The following is a 23,494-nucleotide window of genomic DNA, read 5'->3' as shown; positions in this document are numbered from 1 at the left end:
TTCCTCTGGGAAGCTCTGTATCTCCATCCTGGCAAAATCCCGAACCTGCATGTACCTAAACCCTTCTCCCTGCTCTAGCCCATACTTCGCTTCCAGCTCCCTCAATCCTCCAAACCGACCCCGAAGAAACAAATCTTTTAGCGTCTTAATCCCCTTCTCTTCCCATTTCCGAAAACTTCCATCCCACCTCCCTGGCTCAAATCTGTGGTTCCCCCGAATCGGCATTTCCCTTGACCCTAAAACCAACCCGAAGTGTTGGTGAAACTGCCTCCAGATTTTCAATGAAGCTATTATTACCGGACTCCCTGAATATTTCCCCGGAGCTATCGGGAGCGGCGCTGTTGCAAGTGCCTTCAGCCCCGACCCACTGCACAAACTCTCCTCCATTCTGACCCACTGAGAATCCACCCCTCTGACCCAGCTCCGCACTTTCTCCACATTCGCCGCCCAGTAGTAGTACAACAAGTTTGGGAGACCCAAACCCCCTGCCTGCCTTCCCCTCTGTAGCAGCACCTTTCTCACTCTGGCCACCTTGCCTCCCCATATGAATGAGGTAATCCTTCCCTCAATCTCCCTGAAAAAAGACTTTGGCAGGAAAATCGGTAGGCATTGAAAAATAAACAGGAATCCCGGCAACATATTCATTTTAACCGCCTGTACCCGACCTGCCAGTGACAGAGGAAGGCCGTCCCACCTTGCCAGATCGGCTTTATGAAATGCTTTATGATGGCCTGCGATTATGAAAGGTGCTACATAAATGCAAGTGTTAATAGTTGACAATTGATACAAACATTTCAGTATCAATTGGAACAGATAATGTGAATAGGAAACATGCATTAGGTGATGTTCTTTTGAATTTGTGGCCAAGATACATAATTTACACACAGTGCTTTACTCTGCATTTAGCTACTGTTGTATTTGACCTAGAATGCTTATTGCCAATGATCACAAAAGTGGCCTATTTCCTAGCACTGATATCTAGATGAGGACTTACTTCTTTTCAAGAGAAGTAAAACAGATTTTGGGTGCAGAAGTAAAATTAATTATTATTCATTCCAATTGCAGAATATGTCTTGTATCTATTTTATAATCTTTTGCCTTTCACAGTATACTCATTCAAGAATCTGCTGAGATCGCTGAGGAATTGCTGCAATTCAGAGTGGTGCATAACCTCCTGATTGCTATGGGGAATCTGGACCATGCTGACAGTCAAAGGCATGCTAGTTTGACATTGGAAGTAAGCATATTATTATGGGAGTAATTTTCCAAGTCTGTTTTTGCTGGCAGGGTGCTTCACTTGGCATCAGCTGGGAAATCATGAAAAGTGAGCCCATGATTTCCAAACACTTGCTGTTGCTGTGTGAAATCAGCATAATTAACTCTTGCATCTTGGGGCAATGCATGCTCAAGTAACTACAGTGATTTTATCAATTCATGATAAATGTATATATTACTGAATGTACTGTATAATAGTTCCAGGTGAAGAAAATATGTTTGCAACTAGGCCAAAATGTTTTAATATACTATTAAAGAGGTGATGATAAATTTTATTTCTGTATTAAATTTGAATATAAACATGTTCCCCAGATGACTCCTTAAGTGACCTTTGCTGTCACATTTCCCTATATTACAATAATAATTCCACTTTAAAAGTACTTAGTTGTTCTTGAAAGCTGCTATCTAAATACAAGTTCTAATTTTCGTAATAGTCCATTACAATTATTATGAAATTGAATCATTTGGGCCAAAATGTTCATCATCAGCATTTGTGGCACTTAGTTGTCATATGGATGTCAATTGCTCCAATAACCCTGGTAATTGAAACAGTTGATGACATTCTGTGGGAGCATGGTCAAATTATTTAAATTGAGCTGTCTTGGCAAATACCACATTGATGATGTCTTACAGAGGCTTGCACAGAAAATTGACTGACATGAAAAACGTTCTCTGTGCTTTGCTGAAAGGAGCCTGTGGCAAGGGAATTGAGAACTGTGGTCACTTTGCATGCCAGAGTAACGGTTGTGTATGCTGCGATTCTCAGTTACAGATCTGGCGGCAGTAAATATGTCACTTCCAAAGCTTTGTGACTAAAGCACAGCTTTCTGAGACAATGCTCTTGGGAAATGTCTGAGAAAGTACACGCAGATACAAAAGCCCAGCTGGATGGGCATCACTGAGATGATCTGGCACTTCTCTGTTGCTGTCTGCTTAATCTAGCTTCACCTATAGCTACCTGCCTTTCTTGTTCTAACATGTAAATAATGCAACATTCAGTTCCCATTAGGAAACCCTCAGATCTCAATTATCTTAAAACGGATTGCTTTTCAAAGTGTAATGCAGAATTTAGGGAAGGCATCCCAAGCTTAAGAGTTTTAAAAAAGTTTTACAATACTTGCAGTGAGCCCAGGATATGACCAAATATGTCCACAAGCTCCTTTAATGGGATATTTGTATCTTGATGAATGGGTCCCAGAAAATTGTGCCTTTTAAGGCGTGGCTCATATTTTCATTGGTAGATGGGAAGGTAAATGCCATTGTTTGGACAATTGAAGTGGGCGGAATTCTCCCATTTTGAGACGAAGCGTGATAGTCGGTGGCTCTGGCTGCACCTTTCCCGCTGGCCAGAATGGCAAGATCCTACGCCAGATTCTGCACTGGAAACTTCATTAATTATGTACAGGCAGGTTTTAAAAAAAATATTTTTATTCTCCTCCTTTTTCATATTTTCTCCCAAATTTACACCCAACAATAAACAATAATCAGTAATGAATGTAATATCAATCCCCATATCAATAACAACGATCCCATCCTCCCAACAAACTCCAAACATTAGCCCGCATGTTAACATAAACAAATGACAAAAAGGAATCAGGGATCACCCATAGTCACCATTAACACATACAGTCCCTTTTCCCCCCAACCCTCCTAGCCCCCTCCCCCCAATGTTCAATGTAATCCAATTCTCAGAAGTGCATTATGAATAATGCCCATGTATTGTAGAATCCCACCATCCTTCCCCTCAGTTCAAATTTGACCTTTTCAAGCGTTAAGAATTCCAGCAGGTCCCCCCGCCACGCCAGGACACAGGGTGGAGAGGCAGATCTCCACCCTAACAGGATCTGCCTTCGGGCGATAACGAGGCGAAGGCTACAACATCTGCCTCCACGCCCGTTTCCAACCCTGGCTGGTATTCATCCAGAATATGGCCTCCTGAGTGCCCGGGTCCAGTTTCACGTGCACCACTTTAGAGATTACCCTAAAAACATTCTTCCAGTAATCCAGGACCAAAACATATGAAAGTGGTTTGCGGGGCCTTCCCCCGTAACATTCACACACATCTTCTATCCCTTCAAAGAGCCGGCTCATCCTCGCCCTTGTAAGGTATGCTGTATACACCGCCTTCAACTGTATCAGCCCCAACCTCGCACACGAGGTGGAGGCGGTCACCCTCCGGAGCACTTCACACCAGAACCCCTCCTTCATACCCTCTCCCAACACTTCCTTCCATTTTGCCTTGATCCCTTCTAGCGGCGCCTTGTCTTCCTCCAAAATAGCCCCGTAAACTGCCGATACTACCCCCTTCTCCAATCCCCCTGTCGTCAGCACCTCCTCCAGCATGTGGAAGCCGGCTCTACTGGGAAGCTCTGTATCTCGTTTCTGGCAAATCTCGAACCTGCATGTATCTAAATATTTCCCCCTGCTCCAGCCCATACTTCACTACCAGCTCCTTCAATCCCGCAAAACGACCCCCAAGAAACAAATCTTTTGGTGTCCTAATTCTTTTCTCCTCCCATCTCCGAAAATTTCCATCCCGCTTCCCTGGCTCAAATCTATGGTTCCCTCAAATCGGCATTTCCCTTGACTCTGCCCTCAACCCGAAGAGCTATCGAAGCTGCCTCCAAATTCTAAACAAAGCTATTACCACTGGACTCCCCAAGTATCTCCTCGGGGCCGTCGGGAGCGGCGCTGTCGCTAGCGCCTTCAATCCCGACCCTCCACCCAAACTCTCCTCCATTCTGACCCATTGGGAGTCAACCCCTCTGACCCAGCTCCGTACCTTCTCCACATTCGCCGTCCAGTAATAATCCATCAGGCTCGGAAGACCCAAACCCCCTGCCTGCCTTCCTCTCTGTAGTAGCATGTTTTTAATTCTGGCCACCTTCCCTCCCCATGTGAACGAGGTAATCATCTCTTCAATCTCTCTAAAAAATACCTTTGGCAGGAAAATCGGCAGGCATTGAAAAATAAACAGGAATCGCGGCAGCACATTCATTTTATGTAAAGGCAGGTTAATGAGAATTCCAATGTCATCGTTTCAGCTGTGTCATTTCATGTGGCTGTCAGGGGAGGCATTGTGGCACAGTGGTTAGCACTGCTGCATCACGTCACTGAGGATGCGGGTTCGATCCCGGCCCCAGGTCACTGTCCGTGTGGAGTTTGCAAATTCTCCCTGTGTATACGTGGGTCTCACCCCCACAATCCAAAGATGTTCAGGGGAGGTGGATTGGCCACGCTAAATTGCCCCTAAAAGGTTTCATATGGCTCTCACTGGGAGGCAAGTTCATGTCCGGAACTCCTGGCAGGTTGGCAACTGATTCAGCTGCCCAGCATCAGCTAGCAGGTTCAATGGTCCTGCCGCCATATTTAAACAGCAGTCCCGCATACTCATATCACTATCTCCAGCCCATCTGTCTTCACAAAACTGTACAGGATGTCAGCAACCAAGTGCTAGCAGTCTCAAGAAGTCTGTTCTTTGATTCAACCACCTTCCCCCCAAACCTGTCACTTGCGAAGTGCCCATGCCCCACTTGGACTTATACCCACCACTTGTGGAATCTTTGTGCATCCTCTTCCAGTAATACATCTGCAATCACTTTCACCCCTTTGTTTGTCTGCGTTTCATGCAGCCATGAAAAGCTTCCCTCCCCTTGGTCTTCCCTTTGCCTTTCATTGCTCGTCCTCTTCATCCACCTCCTTGCCCCTCTGACTGCCATTGTGAGCCCTCGTCCTTCCCCCACCACCTCCTTCCACATTGCATCGCTCACCTTTGCTGGTCTTGGTTGGGCTACCCACCACCTCCCCTGGCCTCACCTCGAACTTTAGACTTTTGTTGCGGTGGCTGCACGAGTCCCACAGCACAGTGCTGTCCAGGTAGCCACTGGTGTGGGGCTCCGGGGAAATAGAGACCCCTGTAGTCCCAACCCCGTGTGCTGTACTGATCTGAGACAATGACATAGGAGGGTCCATGGGTCCAGCAGCATGGTGCTGTCCATGAAGATCAGCTTGGCGTGGAGATGGAGAGCAGGAAACAGTCTGCCCTGGCAGAGTGATGGAGAGTGCATCAGCGACAAGTGCAGCAATATGGCAGATAGGCTTTGTTGCACTCATTTCAAAGTTTCACGCAAACTAAGGGCCATCTTATGCACACCACTCTTTATCACTTAGGTTTCAGATCAATGTGATTTCCTGCTGGAGTGACACAAGATTGGAAGGCCTGACAGGACGATGAAAGTCAGCTGTTTTAATCAGCATTAATGAGCTGCAAATGATGTTCATGCCACCAGGCAATGAGAGAATTGGGAGAATTGCAGCATGATTTTAAATCAGTCAGTTTCCAACTTTTGGCTCTCGCTAGATTCTCTGATCCCACCTGCCATCAAACTCGTCATTGGTGGGATGGGAGAATCCTGATGTCACCGCTTCAGCGCTCTCATTTCATGTGGCTGTCACTGGGAGGCCAGATGCTTCTTGTTACACCTCAGATTGCCTAGCAGTGACCTGAAGGCCTGTCTTCATATACATACAAGCTTTAATTTAAAGACACATGGCATATCATCCACCACCACAATTTCAGCCTACTCTTATATAACGTTCATGAACAAATGGGAATTTTACAAACTTTTCTCCCACTGAGTGAGCAAGTTTTAATAATGTTCCTGCCCGCCCGCTTTGGAACCGGGGCCCTTTCACGTGTAGGACGAACATAGAACATACAGTGCAGCAGGAGGCCATTCGGTCCATCGAGTCTGCATCAATCCACTTAAGCCCTCTCTTCCACCCTATCCCCTTAACCCAGTAACCCTACCTAACCTTTTTGGATACTAAGGGCAATTTAGCGTGGCCAATCCACCTAACCTGCACGTCTTTAGACTGCGGGAGGAAACCGGAGCACCCGGAGGAAACCCACTTAGACACGGAGAGAAGGTGCAGACTCCGCACAGACAGTATCCCAACATGATACCCAATTGATATAAAATTCTTCAAACCATCTTGGAACACAGAATCACAGAATGGATTTCATGTTAGTGGTTCTCCTGCAAAACCTCAGTGTAAACAACTACATAAGTTAATGCTACCCCTAGGAATTGCTGACATATGCCCTTACACAATTTAGGAATATCAGGGCCTAGGTCTTGAATAGCGATAAAGTGGCATGAGGCCAAAATTCTGCTCAATCAAAAGCATTGGGCAGAGCAGAATTGTTTATCACTCTCCATCATGGGTTTTGATAAATGTTTAGACCTGTAATTTTGATCTCAATTAGTACCCAATTTTGATAAAGGGCAGAACTGATGTATGATGTTTCCTGGAGGAAGGATAAAAAATTACATGTTCCCACCACATTGCACTGTTCATTCCAAAAAGCTGTAAACACTACCCTGCCAGATTTTGACATTCAGAATAAAATTAATACTGCATATATTTACAAGAAATATACTTATGCAAATATTTAAAAATACTGCAACGAACAAGCAGTATAATATCTCACATATGATACTGCTCCAAAGTAAAATAAATCTACAATTTTGTCATTCAGTCGAACATATCCTTGTCGCCATTTACTCTTCATGCAAGCAATTAATCCTGATCACATTAATCCTCTTCATATGTCTGCAGCCTTTGATACAATTGATCATACTATCCCCCTCTAATAACTCTCCACTGTTATCAAGCTGAATGAGATTGCTCTCATGTGCTTCCATTCTCATCTATCTAATTGTAGCCAGTGTAGCCACCTGCAAAGGGCCATGGGATTTATGGCCAACCCAGGACTCAGACAGATACACAGCCTGTGTGTATCTAAAACACAGGTAACCAGACCTGATCGAAACCCCCGCTTGTTTGCATTTTAATGGCCCATTTTCCCAGGACAATATAACTCCAATCAAGCAACCGGTACAGCCACAGACTGATCGGCGCCACTTACTCAGAAAGCACAACTGCCAAAGTCAATGACTGCTAAGGACCCGCCCAGCTACCAAGGCACCCGCCCCTTTATTGGCCGAAATCGAAGAGAGTGATCAGAGCCCTGTCGAACTATTAGGTCCAAGGCTATAGACCGCCCCAAAGAGTGCGAAATCCCAGCAGGATAAAAGAGAGCGCAGCCATATGTTCTGTCTCTTTTGGATCTGGCCTGTGCCAACCCAATTGTAGCAGGAACAGCCAGCCAAGTTCAAGACCAACGATCGCTACCTGATGGGTGAGCCCAGCAGAGACAGAGCCACTTTCTTCAAACCAGCCAAGTGAAATCCAGATAAAGGCCTTATCCATTTGCACAGTGCTGGTCGCCCTGAAGTTAAGTATAGGTTATTGTAGCTGATAGGTGTAGTTTAACTCGTAGTAGATATTGTGTTTGCATGTTGAGATAACTCTTGTGTATGTAAATAAACCATCTTTTGAACTAACTAACTGGTTGTGTGGTCATTTGATTGATATAAGGGAAGGCTTGTGGTTCACTGAGATAAATAGAAATACCCATAGTATTGACGACGCTGTTGGGACTGAAACAGAGCAACACAAGAGATCACTTGCAGTGTTTTCTCTTCCTGCTCTTGCACGGTTACCTCCTCTGGCGACCCCAAGGATGTATCCTTGTCCTCCTTCTATTTCTAATCCAAATGTTGCCTTTTGGCGACATCATCCGAAGACAGTATTAATTTTCACATGTACCCTGATGACATCCAGTTCTACCTCACCACCACCTCTCTCAACTCCTCCACTGTTGTTAAATTATCAGACCGTATATCCGACATCCAGAACTGGATTAGCAAACATTTGCTCCAATTAAATGTTGGGTAGACTGAAGCTATTGTTTTTGAACCCCATTCCCTAGCTAATAATTCTGTACTCTCCCTGGCAACAATCTGAGATTAAGCTAGTCTGTTTACAACCATGGTGTCACGTTTGATTTCAACAACATATTCGCAACATTACTTAAACTATTTCCACTTCTGTAACATCACTCAATTGCCTCCGTCTGAGCTCATCTGTTGTCGAAACCCTCAACCATGCCGTGCTTTCCTCTAGACTCAACTATTCAAATCACTCCTAGCTGGTCTTCTACATTGTACACGCTGTAAACTTGCGGTCATCCAAAACTTCTTACAGTGTCTTAATTTGCAGCAAGTTGCATTCCCCTATCATCCCTTTGCTCGCTGACCTACATAGGTTCCCAGTCAAGCAACATCTTGATTTTAAAATTCTCATCCTGGTTTTCAAATCCCTCCATTAACTTACCCCTCTCTGTAATCTCCCGCAACTCCACAACTTTCTGAGATATCTGTGCTTCTTTAATTTTGGTCTCTTGTGCACTCCCAATTATAAATGCTTTGACATTGGTGAGCCATGCTTTCAGTTGCTTAGGTCCTAAACTCTTGAATTCCCTCTGTACACCATACCACTGCCCTTCCTCACTTTCCTCCTTTAAGACACTTTTAAAATGTACTTCTTTGACCAAGCTTTTGGTCAACCACCTTTGAATACTCTGTTATACTTTTTATGATTGCTCCTCTGAGGCGCTAAGAAATGTATCAATGGTCCACAACTTACTGCGTCATTCGCGACTTAAGTCACTGGTGTGACGGCCTGGAAGTGCAGGCGTTCAGACATGCACGCTGGAAGTGCGCGGTGTTAAAACTCCCGGACCTTTTTGTTTTGGCTGCTTGAAGCCCTGCGCTGCTGAATGAAAAATCCAGCTGCAGCGCTATCTTGGGCCACTTACCTGGACTTTTGGTGAGCTTTTACACCTATTTATTTACGCTGAATTTTTTCAGTCGAGCAGAGGCAGCAGACATCGGGAGACATTTTTTTCGGAGGTTAATGTTTTATATTATTAGTGTTTTTTTAAAATGATTTTTTTACAATGATTTTTTAAAAAACTTTGGTTTGTCATGAGGATGGTAATTTCATTAAAGGAACTATAATGGATAGAATGTGGTGATCACTCACTAACGGGTATGATTGTCCACCTAAGATATCCAGTTTTACTGATCACGGATTCTGTTGGTCCATGAATGGCTGCTGAGCCTGATCCGAAAACCGCATCTTCAATCACTCATATTTTGAAAGAATATTTTTTATTCTCCTCCTTTTTCACATTTTCTCCCCAATTTACACCCACCAACAACAAACGATAATCAGTAACAAATATGTCAATCCCTATATCAATACCAACAATCCCATCCTCCCACCAAACCCCAAACATTAGCCCGCATGTTCACATAAAGAAATGACAAAATGGAATCAGGAATCACCCATAGTCACCATCAACACACACAGCCCCCCCCACCTAATGTTCAATATTATCCAGTTCTTGAAAGTGCATGATGAATAATGCCCATGAATTGTAGAACCCCTCCATCCTTCCCCTCAGTTCAAATTTAACCTTCTCAAGAGTCAAGAATTCCAACCATTCCCCCCCGCCACGCCAGGGCACAGGGTGGAGAGGTTGCTCTCCATCCCATCAGGAACCACTTTGGGCGATCAACGAGGCGAAGGCTACATCTGCCTCCGCACCCGTTTCCAACCCTGGCTGGTCCGACACTCCGAATATGGCCACCTGGGGGCCCGGGTCCAGTTTCACCTGCACCACTTTAGACATTACCCTAAAAACCTCCTTCCAGTAATCCTCTAGCTTTGGACAGGACCAAAACATATGAACATGATTAGCGGGGCCTTCCCCCCCACAACGTTCACACACATCTTCTACTCCTTCAAAGAATCGGCTCATCCTCGCCCTCGTGAGGTGTGCTCTGTATACCACCTTCACCTGTATCAGCCCCAACCTCGCGCACGAGGTGGAAGCATTCACTCTCCGGAGCACCTCACACTAGAACCCCTCCTCCATATCCTCTCCCACCTGTTCCTCCGACTTTGCTTTGATCCCTTCCAGTGGTGCCTTCTCCTCTTCCAAAATAGCTCCGTAAACCGCTGACAATAACCCCTTCTCCAGTCCACTGTCGCCATCACCTCCTCCAGCAATGTGGAGGCCGGCTGCACCGGGAAGCTCTGTACCTCCTTTCTGGCAAAATCTCGAACCTGCATGTATCTAAACATTTCCCCCTGCTCCAGCCCATACTCGCTTCCAGCTCCTCCAGTCCTGCAAACTGACCCCTAAGAAACAAATCTTTTTGTGTCTTAATCCCCTTCTCCTCCCATTTCCGAAAATTTTCATCCCACCTCCCTGGCTCAAATCTGTGGTTCCCCCGAATTGGCATTTTCCTTGACCTGCCCCCAACCCAAAGTGTTGGCGAAACTGCCTCCAAATTCTCAATGAAGCTATTATTACCCGACTCCCTGAGTACTTCCCCGGGGCTATCGGGAGCGGCACTTTTGCTAGTGCTTTCAATCCCGACCCCCTGCACAAACTCTCCTCCATTCTGACCCACTGGGAATCAACCCCTCTGACCCAGCTCCGCAACTTCTCCACATTCGCCGCCCAGTAGTAATACATCAGGTTCGGAAGACCCAAACCCCCTGCCTACCTTCCCCTCTGTAGCAGCACCTTTCTAACTCTGGCCACCTTCCTTCCCCATATGAACAAAGTAATCCTTCCCTCAATCTCTCTGAAAAAAGCCTTTGGCAGGAAAATCGGCAGGCATTGAAAAATAAACAGAAATCGTGGCAACGAGTTCATTTTAACCGCCTGTACCCGACCCGCCAGTGACAGAGGGAGGCCAACCCACCGTGCCAGATCAGCCTTCACTCTCCCCACCAAACTAGAAATGTTGTACCTGCGGAGCCGCCCCCACTCCCGGGCAACCTGCACCCCCAGGTACCTAAAGTGAGCCCCTGCACTACGGAATGGCAGCCCCCCCACCCCCGGCCGAGACACCACAAAATACTCACTCTTGTCTTGATTTAGTTTGTACCCTGAGAAAGACCCAAACACTCGAAGCAGCACCAATAATCCCCCTATCGACACCCTCGGTTCCGACACATATCAAAGCAAATCATCGGCATATATGGACACCCTATGCTCTATCCCCCCTCCGCGCACTATTCCTTTCCATACCCCCGAACTTCTTAATGCGATGGCCAACGGCTCAATCGCGAGTGCAAACAGCAGTGGGGGACATAGGACATCCCTGCCTAGTCCCACGATGGAGAGAAAAGTATCTCGAGCTGATGTTGTTTGTGCGGACACTCGCCCTCGGCTCCTTATATAGTAGCTTTACCCAGTTCACAAATCTTGGTCCAATCGCAAACCGCTCCAGAACTGCCATCATGTATCCCCATTCTACCCGGTCAAACGCCTTCTCAGCGTCCAGTGCTACAACCACCTCTGTTTCCTTCCACTCTGCCGGTGCCATAACAACGCTCAATACCCTTCTAACATTTGAAAAGAGCTGCCTCCCTCTCACGAACCCTGTCTGATCTTCATCTATCACCTTCGGGAGGCACTCCTTCAGCCTACCCGCCAGTACCTTCGCCAATACTTTTGCGTCCACATTCAGAAACGATATGGGCCTATACGACCCACACTCCGTCGGATCCTTATCTTTTTGTAGCAACAGGGAAATCGATGCCTGCCCCAAAGTTTGTGGCAACACCCCTGTGGTACCCTCAATAATGACGCTTAGAGTGTAAACAGTAAAGAAGGCTTTAATAAACTAAGAACTAGACTAGTGCCGAGGCGTGTGCTAACTGCCGCACTGCCCACAAGGCGGCCCCTTATATACGGCTCCCAGATGGGCGGAGGCGGAGTTCCCCAGGGTTCCAAGCCCGGTCTTAAAGGGGACATCACCTTACATGATGACAAGGATACAGTGTTACAGTAACCGTTCATCACACCCCTTCCCTATCGCCTCTTCAAACATCCCCACCATCAGGGGTGCCAGCTTATCCTTGAATTTTTTATAATATTCCACCGGAAACCTAGCCGGCCCTGCCACCTTCCCCGACTGCATCCTCCCAATCACATCCTTTATCTCCTGCTCCACTATCGTTCCTTCTAATGTAGCCCTGTCCCCCTCCCCTAACCTTGGGTACTCCAACCCATCTAGAAATTCCTGCATCTCACGGTCTCCCCCGGTTGGCTCTGACCTGTACAACCTCTCATAATATTCCTCAAAAACCTTGTTAATCAGATCCGGAGCCACCACCAACTTCCATGCCCTATCCCTCACCTGACCAATTTCCCTTGCTGCTGCTTCCCTCCGGAGCTGACCTGCTAACATGCCTTATCTCCATGTTCGTAAACTGCACCCCTTGCTCGCCTCAGTTGGCGCACCACCTTCCTGGTAGATAGCCGGTCAAAGCTCGCCTGCAGTCCCTTCCTCTTTTCCAGCTTCGCTGGGTCCCCATCTTCTGCATAACTCCTATCTACCTCCAACATCTCATCTATTACCCTCTGCCACTCCAACCTCTCCTCTTTGTCCACCCTGGCCTTAAACAAAATCACCTCACCCCTCTTTAGAGCCTCCCAGACAACTGCCTTCGACACCTCACCCGTACAGTTGAAACCTGCATATTCCTTAATTACCTTTTCAATTTTGTCACAGAACACTTGGTCCCCCAAAAGTCCCACATCTAATTTCCACCCCGGCCTCTGCGCTACCCCCTTCTCCAGTACCATATACACCCAATGCGGAGCATGATCTGACACTGCAATTGCCGAGTATTCCGACCCCTTAATCCCAGCCAGCAAACCCTTCCCCACCACGAAAAAGTCGATCCGCGAGTATACCTTATGGACTGCTGAGAAAAACGAGTACTCCCATTCCCTCAGGTGCAGAAACCTCCAAGGGTCCACCCATCCCATTTCCACCATTAGCCCAGCCAATGCCTTTGCCACCCCTGGCGAGCGCGGCCGTGACCTGTCCAATCTTGGCTCCTGAACCAAGTTCCAGTCCCCCCCCCCCACTATCAGTTTGTGTGTGTCCAAGTCGGGGATGGCACCAGACACCTTCTTTGCGAATCCCACATCGTCCCAATTGGGACCGTACACATTTAACAGCGCCACTAACCTCCCTTCCAGCACCCCTGTCACAATCACAGATCTACCCCCCTGATCTGCCACCACCTTCTCCATCTGGAAGTGTACTCTTTTGCTGACCATTGCCGCTACCCCTCGAACCCTTCTGTCAAATCCAGAGTGAAACACCTGACTAAACCAACCCTTTTTAAGTCTCACCTGGTCCTTCACCCTCAAGTGAGTCTCCTGCAGCATTGCTACATTGGCTTTCAAACTTTTAAGATGCGCAAGCACTCTTGGCCGGACCTCCGAACCCCCTCACGTTCACGTAACTATCCTAACTGGGGGTCTCTCACCCGCATCCCCCCCCCCTTCTTATCGACCATCATCATACCACCGGGCCCTACCCCATGAGCCTGACCCACCCCTATCCATTATTAACATCGAACCCCTTCCCCCCCTCCCCAAAACCCCCCTACATTTCCTCTCAAAAAAACATCGCCCAGCATCAATCTCTTTCCCCCCCCTCACTCGCCTCGTAGGCCCATCGAAACCTGCTAACTAGGCTCCAATGTCCGCAGCCCTCGTCTCACCTCACCTCTGTTCACTGGCCGACTTTAGTTAGCTAGCGCAGGTGGCTCCCACCGCCAAGACGTACCATCCCCTCTCACCCTGTCCCAGAAAAAGAAAAACCAAAAACAACAATCCAACCCATACAATTCACTAAAATAAGATATAACCGTCGCAACACAGAATGCCAACCAACCAACCAATAACTTGAACTCTGTAACAATGTGAAGTGAATTACAATACACATCAGTAAAAAGAACGTTATAGCATTTATACATTTTCCAGCTCCCCAATCACAGTCCACAGTCTCTCTTCCAGCCCCGCTCCTCACGTCTGTCCCAAGCCTTCTGCCCTCACGAACAACTCAGCCGCCTCCGCTGTCTCAAAATAAAAGTCATTGGCATCATACGTCACCCTCAGCTTCGCCGGGTATACGATGGCGCCCTTTTTGTACAGTGCCGCCTTCACTCACCCGAATGTCGCTCAACTTTTTGCCAACTCCACCGTCAGGTCCTGGTACATCCGAACTCCAGCACCATTCCACTTGATGCACTATCAATTACTACAAAGACGAGAGTAGTGAATAATCGAGGCTTTATTGAGCAAAGATGTGTGGCCTCCTGTAGCTGCTACCAGAATGGGAGCAGCTCCGGTGTGCACACACATTTATACGCTGCCTACTGGGCGGAGCCAGCAGGCAGGGATTTACCCATGTACCTCTAGTACAGGAGCCTTACCGTACTACATCTAATATACAGATAGTGATGACTACCACATTCACTCCCTGTTAAAAAAAAGAGTCCGGCGGGGGTGGTGGAAAAATTTACAGTTCAGGCAAAATTTACAGTTCAGGCAAAAATTACAGGTTCAGTCGGTTGGGTGCCTTGGTCCTCCGCTGTGATCGCCTCGGTCCCGGTGGTGATGCGGGTGCCGACTTGATCACCTGTGACTCCGGGAGCGTGTTGTCCTCTTCTTCATCGCCCCCGAGTGGAACCAGTGGGAGGACGGATCATCCTGGGGCGGGGGCTGTGGTGAGGTGCACTGGGGGGAGGGGGAGTGACGCCGGGGCAATCGGAGGGGGGGGGTGTCGGGCCCCGTGGGTGGGGATCCAGCGGGTGCCAGGTCCCGGAGGGAGACTGTGTCCTGGCGCCCGTCGGGGTCGCCACGTAGGCGTACCGCGGGTTCGCGTGCAGTAGTTGTACTGCCATGTTGGGAGCGAAACCCCGGAGGTGGACTTCCTGGGGAAGGCAAGGAGACGTTCATTAGGGGTTTCGTTAGTTGCAATGCAGAGTAGTGATCGGATGGAGTGGAGCACGTCGGGGAGGACATCCTGCCAGCAGGAGACCGGGAGATGTTTAAACCGCAGGGCCAGCAGGACGGCCTTCCAGACCGTCCCGTTCTCCCTCTCCACCTGCCCGTTTCCCTGGGGGTTGCAGCTGGTCGTCCTGCTCGAGGCAAATCCCTTGCTGAGCAGGAACTGACGCAGCTCATCGCTCATAAAGGAGGATCCCCGGTCAATGTGGACGTAAGCGGGAAACCGAACAGGGCGAAGATGCTGTTGAGCGCTTTAATGACCGTGGCAGAAGGCATATCAGGGCATGGGATGGCGAAGGGAAATCGGGAGTAATGCACTATCAATTACGACGAGACGAGAGTAGAGAGTAATCGAGGCTTTATTACACATAGATGTGTGGCCTCCTACAGCAGCTTACGAAATAGCTGCTGTTCGGAGAGCACACACATTTATACTCCGCCTCCTGGACGGAGCCAGCAGGCAGGGATCTACCCCTGTACCTGTAGTTCAGGGGCCTTACTGTAATACTCATATATACCATATAATACGCCAGTGGTGACTACCACATTCACCCCCTGTTAAAAATGAGTCCAGAGAGGGGGGGGGGGGGGGGGGGGGGGAACAATATACATACAGATTGGTTTTAAAGTTACAGAGATTACAAATTTGGACGATTGTCATTGAGAGCGCTGCAGTGCTGGTGGCGACTTAGGCGTCGGCTTGGTCTTCGGTGACTCCGGGAGGGTGTTGAAATCTTCTTCATCCCCGGGTTGGAGCAAGGGGAGGACGGATTGTCCTGGAGCGAGGGCTGCGGTGGGGTGCGCCGGGGGAGGGGAGGGTGGTGCCGGGGCGGGAGGGGGGGTTTGTGGGGACCCAGCTGGTGCCAGATGCCTGAGGGAGACTGTGTCTTGGCGGCTGTCGGGGTTCGCTACGTAGACGTACTGCGTGTATGCATGGAGTAGCTGTACTCTCTCAATCAACGGGTCTGCCTTGTGGAGCCGCATGTGCTTGCAGAGGAGAACGGGTCCTGGAGCTCCAGCCACGTTGGGAGCGAAACACCGGAGGTGGACTTGCTGGGGAAGGCAAAGAGACGTTCATGGGGGGTTTAGTTGGTCGCGGTGCACAGGAGCGACCAAATGGAGTGAAGTACATCGGGGAGGACCTCCTACCAGCAGGAGGCCGGGAGATTCCTGGACCGTAGGGCCAGCTGGACGGCCCTCCAGACCATCCCATTCTCCCGCTCCACCTGCCCGTTTTTCCCTGGGGTTGTAGCTGATCGTCCTGTTCGAAACAACGCCCCTGTTGAGCAGGTACTGGCGCAGCTCCTCGCTCATAAATGAGGATCCCCGGTCGCTGTGGTTGTAGGCGGGGAAACCGAACAGAGCGAAGATGGTGTTGAGGGCTTTGATGACGGCAGACGTCATATCGGGGCATGGGACGGCGAAGGGGAATCGGGAATACTCATCGACCACATTAAGAAAGTACGTGTTGCGGTCGGTGGAGGGGAGGGGCCCTTTGAAGTCCACGCTGAGGCGTTCAAAGGGACGGGAGGCCTTCACCAGGCACGGTCTGGCCGGTAGAAGTGCAGATTACACTCCGCGCAGACCTGGCAGTCTCTGGTGATAGCCCTGACTTTCTCGATGGAGTACGGCAGATTGCGGGCCATTATGAAGTGGAAGAATCGGGTGACCCCCGGGTGACAGAGACCATTGTGTAGGGCCCGGAGTCGGTCCACTTGTGCGCTGGCACATGTACCTAGGGATAGGGCATCGAGGGGCTCGTTGAGCTTCCCGGGGCGATACAAAATCTCGTAATTGTAGGTGGAGAGCTCGATCCTCCACCTCAAGATTTTATCATTTTTGATCTTGTATTATTGAACATGAAGGCAACCGACCGTTGGTCAGTGAGGAGAGTGAACCTCCTGCCAGCCAGGTAATGCCTCCAATGCCGCACAGCTTCGACAATGGCTTGGGCCTCCTTTTCGACAGAGGAGTGCCGAATTTCGGAGGCATGGAGGGTGCAGGAAAAGAATGCCACGGTCCTGCCTGCCTGATTGAGGGTGGCGGCCAGAGCCACGCCTGATGCATCGCTCTTGACCTGGAAAGGGAGGGACTCGTCGACCGCGTGCAGCGTGGCATTGGCAATGTCTGCCTTGATGCGGTTGAAGGCCTGGCGGGCCTCAGCTGTCAGGGGAAAAACTGTGAAGTGAATGAGTGGGCGAGCCTTGTCCGCACAGTTAGGGACCCACTGGGCATACTAGGAGAAAAACTCCAAGCATCGTTTCAGGGCTTTGGGGCAGTGGGGAAGGGGAAGTTCCATGAGGGGGCGCATGCGGTCGGGGTCGGGCCCTAGAACTCCGTTTTCCACAACATAGCCAAGGATGGCTAAGCGGCTGGTGCGGAACACGCACTTCTCCTTATTGTATGTGAGATTAAGGAGTTTGGCGGTGTGGAGAAATTTGCGAAGGTTAGCGTCGTGGTCCTGCTGATCGTGGCCACAGATGGTAATGTTATCTAGGTACGGGAAGGTGGCCCGCAGTCCGTATCGGTCAACCATTCGGTCCATCTCACGTTGGGAGACCGGGACCCCGTTAGTGACGCCGAAGGGAACCCTAAGGAAGTGATAGAGGGGGCCATCTGCTTCGAACGCAGTGTATTGGCGGTCCGCCTTGCGGATGGGGAGCTGGTGGTAGGCAGATTTCAGGTCCACTGTGGAAAAGACCCGACACTGTGCAATCTGATTGACCATATCAGATATGTGTGGGAGGGGGTACGCGTCGAGCTGCGTGTACCGATTGATGGTCTGACTGTAGTCAATGAACATCCTGTGTTTCTCCCCAGTCTTTACTATTACCACTTGGGCTCTCCAGGGACTGTTGCTGGCCTCAATAATGCCTTCCCACAGAAGCTGCTGGACCTCCGACCTGATGAAGGTCCTGTCCTGGGCACTGTACCATCTGCTCCTGGTGGCCACGGGTTTGCAATCCGGGGTGAGGTTTACAAACAAGGAAGGTGGGTCGACCTTAAGGGTCAAGAGGCCGCATACGGTGAGGGGGGTAGGAGTCCGCCGAATTTTAAATTTAAGCTTTGGAGGTTGCATTGGAAATCCAGACCGAGTAACAGGGCAGCGCAGAGGTTGGGGAGGACGTAGAGCCGGAAGTTGGTAAACCTTACGCCCTGGACGGTGAGGGTCACGATGCAGTACCCCTGGATTTCCACGGAATGGGATCCGGAGGCCAGGGAGATTCTCTGGGTAACGGGAGCAGCGCCTTACCGTAATGGGATGGATGAAGCTTTCCGTGCTCCTGGAGTCAAAAAGGCAGGAAGTCTTGTGCCCATCGATTTTCACCGTTGTTGTTGCGGTTACGAGATTGTGAGGCCGGGACTGGTCGAGGCTGATCGAGGCGAGTTGTGGCTGATGCTGAGAGGCCCCGGGCTGGTGAGCAGTGTGGCAGGCAATGAGCGGCTAGACGAAGTTCCTGACGAGCAGGGTTCCTGAGGCGCCGTCCAAAATGGCGCAAATTACCTGCTGGGAAGATGGCGGCGCCCACGGGCCGCACGTGGTGTGTAGAGAAGAAGATGGCGCACATGGGGGGGGGGGGGGGGTGTAGGAACGGGCCTAGAGACAGCAGCGATCGACCGGGCCTGGCACACAGCAGCAAAATGTCCCTTCTTTCCGCAGGCCTTGCAGGTTGCGCTCCGCGCTGGGCAGCGCTGCCTGGGGTGTTTGGTTTGCCTGCAGAAGTAGCATTTGGGCTCTTCCAGGGTTGGCTGGCTGCCGCGCGGCGCAGGCTTGCGGTGGGCTGGGGTCGGTAGCTGGTGGGGTCCACGAGGGTGCCGTGCGGTCGGGGGCATATTTTTGGACGTTACGGGAGGCGACTGTTAGCGAATTCGCGAGCTGCCTGGTTGCCGCCAGATCCAGCGTACCCCCTTCCAAAGGCGCTGGCGGATGTATTCTGACCCCATGCCCGTAATAAAAGTGTCTCTGATTAAAAGTTCTGTATGCTCGGCTGCCAAGAGTGCCTGGCAGTCACAGTTCCTCGCCAGGATGTGCAGGGCACGCCAGAAATCGTCTAGGGACTCACCGGGAGTTGCTGTCTCGTGGACAGGAGGTGCCTGGCGTAGAGTTTGTTAACCGGCCGAACGTAATGTCCTTTCAGGAGGTCCATTGCTTCAGCATAAGAGGGCGCATCCCGGATGAGAGGAAAAATGTCATGGCTCACCCGTGAATAAAGGACCTGGAGCTTCTGTGCGTCCGAGGGTTGTTCAGCCAATGTTCGGAGGTAGCTTTCGAAGCAGGCTAGCCAGTGGTCAAAGGCGGACGTGGCGTTGGCTGCTTGAGGGTGCAGCTGTAGGCGGTCAGGCTTGATGCAAAGTTCCATCGTTTCAAAATCTTTGCTCAATAAATTGATGCACTATCAATTACTACAAAGACGAGAGTAGTGAATAATCGAGGCTTTATTGAGCAAAGATGTATGGCCTCCTGTAGCTGCTACCAGAATGGGAGCAGCTCCAGTGTGCACACACATTTATACGCCGCCAACTGGGCGGAGCCAGCAGGCAGGGATTTACCCATGTACCTCTGGTACAGGAGTCTTACCGTTATACATCTAATATACAGTTAGTGGTGACTACCACACCACTGCACCTCTCGCTTCTGCTTTGCCCAGCTTAACATCTTCTCCTTCATGCAGTACTTATGGAAGCAGATAATTATTGCTCTTGGCGGCTCATTCACTTTGGGCTTCGGCCTTAATGACCGATGAACTCGGTCCAGTTCGTACCGGGAGGGGTTCTCACCCTCCCCCATCAGCTCCGCCAACTTCTTTGCGAAGTACTCTGTTGACCTTGGACCCTCTGCCCCTTCGGGCAAGCCCACAATTCTCAGATTGTGCCGCCTCGAGCGATTCTCCAAGTCCTCGAGCTTTGCTTGGAGTCCTCTGTTGACCTCCACCACCCTCAGGTGGACTGGTCGCTGTGCTGCGACATGGCCTCCATAAGGGGAAATAACCAGCACTCCCCCCTCCTCCTGTCCTGCCTTCCCCATTTTTTATTTTTTTTAATAAATATTTTTATTCTCCCCCTTTTCCACATTTTCTCCCGCATTTACACCCATCAACAATAAACAATAATCAGCAAGATATGTCAATCCCCATAATAACAACCATCCCATCCGCCCACCAACCCCCAAACATCAGCCCGCATGTTTACATAAACAAATGACAAAAAAGAATCAGGGATTACCCATAGTCCCCCCCCCCCGCCCCCCCCCCCCCCCCCCACCCCCCAACTAATGTTCGATGTTATCCAGTTCTTGAAAGTGCATAATAAATAGTGCTCGTGACTTGTCGAACCCCTCCGAGCTTCCCCTCAGTTCGAACTTAACCTTCTCAAGGATCAAGTATTCCAACAGGTCCTCCCGCCATGCCAGGGCATTGGGTGGAGAGGCTGCTCTCCATCCCAGCAGGATCCGCCTTTGGGCGATCAACGAGGCGAAGGCTATGATATCTGCCTCCGCTCCCGTTTCTAACCTTGGCTGGTCCGACACCCCGAATATGGCCTCCTGGGGACCCGGGTCCAGTTTCACACGCACCACCTTGGAAATTACCCTAAACACCTCCTTCCAGTACTCCCCTAGCTTTGGACAGGACCGAAACATATGAACGTGATTCGCGTCCCCCCCGCAACGCTCACACACATCCTCTACTCCTTAAAAAAATCGGCTCATCCTCGTACTCGTGAGGTGCGCTCTATATACCACCTTCAGCTGTATCAGCCCCAACCTCGCACATGAGGTGGAGGCATTCACTCTCCGGAGCACCTCACACCAGACCCCCTCCTCTATAACCTCTCCCAGCTCTTCCTCCCACTTTGCTTTGATCCCTTCCAGTGGTGCCTTATCCTCTTCCAAAATAGCTCCGTACACCGCTGACACTGCCCCCTTCTCCAGTCCCCTTGTCGCCAACACCTCCTCCAGCAATGTGGAGGCCAGTTCCTCTGGGAAGCTCTGTATCTCCTTCCTGGCAAAATCCCGAACCTGCATGTACCAAAACACTTCTCCCTGCTCTAGCCCATACTTTGCTTCCAGCTCCCTCAACCCTGCAAACCGACCCCGAAGAAACAAATCTTTTAGCGTCTTAATCCCCTTCTCTTCCCATTTCCAAAAACTTCCATCACACCTCCCTGGCTCAAATCTGTGATTCCCCCGAATCGGCATTTCCCTTGACCCTAAACCCAACCCGAAGTGTTGGCGAAACTGCCTCCAGATTTTCAATGAAGCTATTATTACCGGACTCCCTGAATATTTCCCCGGAGCTATCGGGAGCGGCGCTATTGCAAGTGCCTTCAGCCCCGACCCCCTGCACAAACTCTCCTCCATTCTGACCCACTGAGAATCAATCCCTCTGACTTTCTCCACATTCGTCGCCCAGTAGTAGTACAACAGGTTCGGGAGACCCAAACCCCCTGCCTGCCTTGCCCTCTGTAGCAGCACCTTTCTCACTCTGGCCACCTTCCCTCCCCATATGAATGAGGTAATCCTTCCCTCAATCTCCCTGAAAAAAGACTTTGGCAGGAAAATCGGTAGGCATTGAAACATAAACAGGAATCGCGGCAACACATTCATTTTAACCACCTGTACCCGTCCTGCCAGTGACAGAGGAAGGCCGTCCCACCTTGCCAGATCGGCTTTCACTCTCCCCACCAAACTAGTCATGTTGTACCTGCGAAGCCTCCCCCACTCCCGGGCAACCTGCACCCCCAGATACCTAAAATGAGTCCCTGCTCTACGGAATGGCAGCCCCCCCACCCCTGCCCACACCCCCGGCCGAGACACCACAAAGTACTCACTCTTGTCCAGGTTCAACTTGTACCCCGAGAAAGACCCAAATACCCGCAGTAGCTCCAATATTCCTCCTATCGACGCACTCGGTTCCGACACATACAGCAGCAAGTCGTCGGCATATAAGGACACCCTATGCTCTATCCCCCCCCCCGCACTATTCCTTTCCATGCTCCCGAACTTCTCAATGCGATGGCCAACGGCTCAATCGCAAGTGCAAACAGCAGGGGGGACATAGGACATCCCTGTCTCGTCCCACGGTGGAGAGAAAAGTATCTCAAACTAATATTATTTGTGCAGACACTCGCCTTCGGTTCCTTATATAATAGCTTTACCCAGTTCACAAACCTTGGTCCAATCCCAAACCGCTCCAGCACTGCCATCAGGTACCCCCATTCTACCCGATCAAACGCCTTCTCGGCGTCCAATGCCACAACGACCTCTGTTTCCTTTCTTTCCGCCGGTGCCATAACAACGTTCAAAACCCTCCTATTGTTCGAAAATAGCTTCCTCCCTTTCCCGAACCCCGTCTGATCCTCCCCTATCACCTTCGGTGGGCACTCCTCCAGCCTACCCACCAGTACCTTCGCCAACACTTTTACGTCCACATTCAGAAGTGATATGGGCCGATACGACACACACTCCGTCGGATCCTTTTCTTTTTTTTAGCAACAGGGAAATCGATGCCTGCCCCAAGGTTTGCGGCAACACCCCCTTCCCTATCGCCTCCTGAAACATCCCCACCATCAGGGGTGCCAACCTATCCTTAAATCTTTTATAATATTCCACCGGAAACCCATCCGGCCCTGCCACCTTCCCCGACTGCATCCTCCCAATCGCATCCTTTATCTCCTGCTCCATTATTGCTCCTTCTAATGTAGCCCTGACCCCCTCCCCTAGCCTTGGGTACTCCAACCCATCTAGAAATTCCTGCATCTCACGGTCTCCCCCGGGTGGCTCTGACTTGTACAACCTCTCATAAAACTCCTGAAAAACCTTGTTAATCAGCACTGGAGCCACCACCAACTTCCCTGCCCTATCCTTCACCTGAAGAATTTCCCTTGCCGCTGCCTCCCTCCAGAGCTGACCTGCTTATCTCCATGTTCGTAAACTGCACCCCTTGCTCCTCTCAGTTGGCGCACTGCCTTCCTGGTGGACAGTCGGTCGAAGCTCGCCTGTAGTTCCTTCCTCTTTTTAAAAAAAATATATTTTATTGACATTTTTCAAACAGAGATTTTCCGTTTTTACAACATAATAAAGGAATATGCATTAAACGTTATTTAAATAATATCTTAAACTACCAACAAATGAAAAAAAAGAGATAAACAAAAAGCAAATATCAAATATCAACAGCTGGCAAAAAACAAAAACACAAGATAATACCCCCCCCCCCCCCCCCCCCCCCCCGCTCCCCCCTGGGTTGCTGCTGCTGTCCTTTCTGTTTCTCCATTATCATTCCGCGAGATAGTCAAGGAACGGTTGCCACCGCCTGGTGAACCCCTGAGCCGATCCTCTTAACGCATATTTTATTCGCTCCAGTCTTATGAACCCTGCCATGTCGTTTATCCAGGCCTCCAAGCCCGGGGGCTTCGCTT

At 50.0% G+C, this 23,494-nt stretch overlaps 1 protein-coding gene across 8 annotated transcripts in view; it reads left to right on the top strand.

Annotated features, from left to right (window-relative positions):
* The window catches only part of LOC140426289 (armadillo-like helical domain containing protein 1), a 146,951-nt gene that overhangs the window by 87,962 nt on the left and 35,495 nt on the right, over positions 1-23,494 (top strand). For all 8 annotated transcript variants that reach the window (XM_072510865.1, XM_072510861.1, XM_072510867.1 and 5 more), the window contains one exon: positions 1,108-1,237. In XM_072510865.1, the coding sequence (XP_072366966.1) occupies positions 1,108-1,237 (130 nt within the window). The remainder of the gene's footprint in view (positions 1-1,107; positions 1,238-23,494) is intronic.

The sequence above is a fragment of the Scyliorhinus torazame genome, chromosome 7 (assembly GCF_047496885.1).
Source record: "Scyliorhinus torazame isolate Kashiwa2021f chromosome 7, sScyTor2.1, whole genome shotgun sequence".
NCBI lineage: Eukaryota > Metazoa > Chordata > Chondrichthyes > Carcharhiniformes > Scyliorhinidae > Scyliorhinus > Scyliorhinus torazame.
This window is presented reverse-complemented; position numbering and strand designations above follow the sequence as displayed.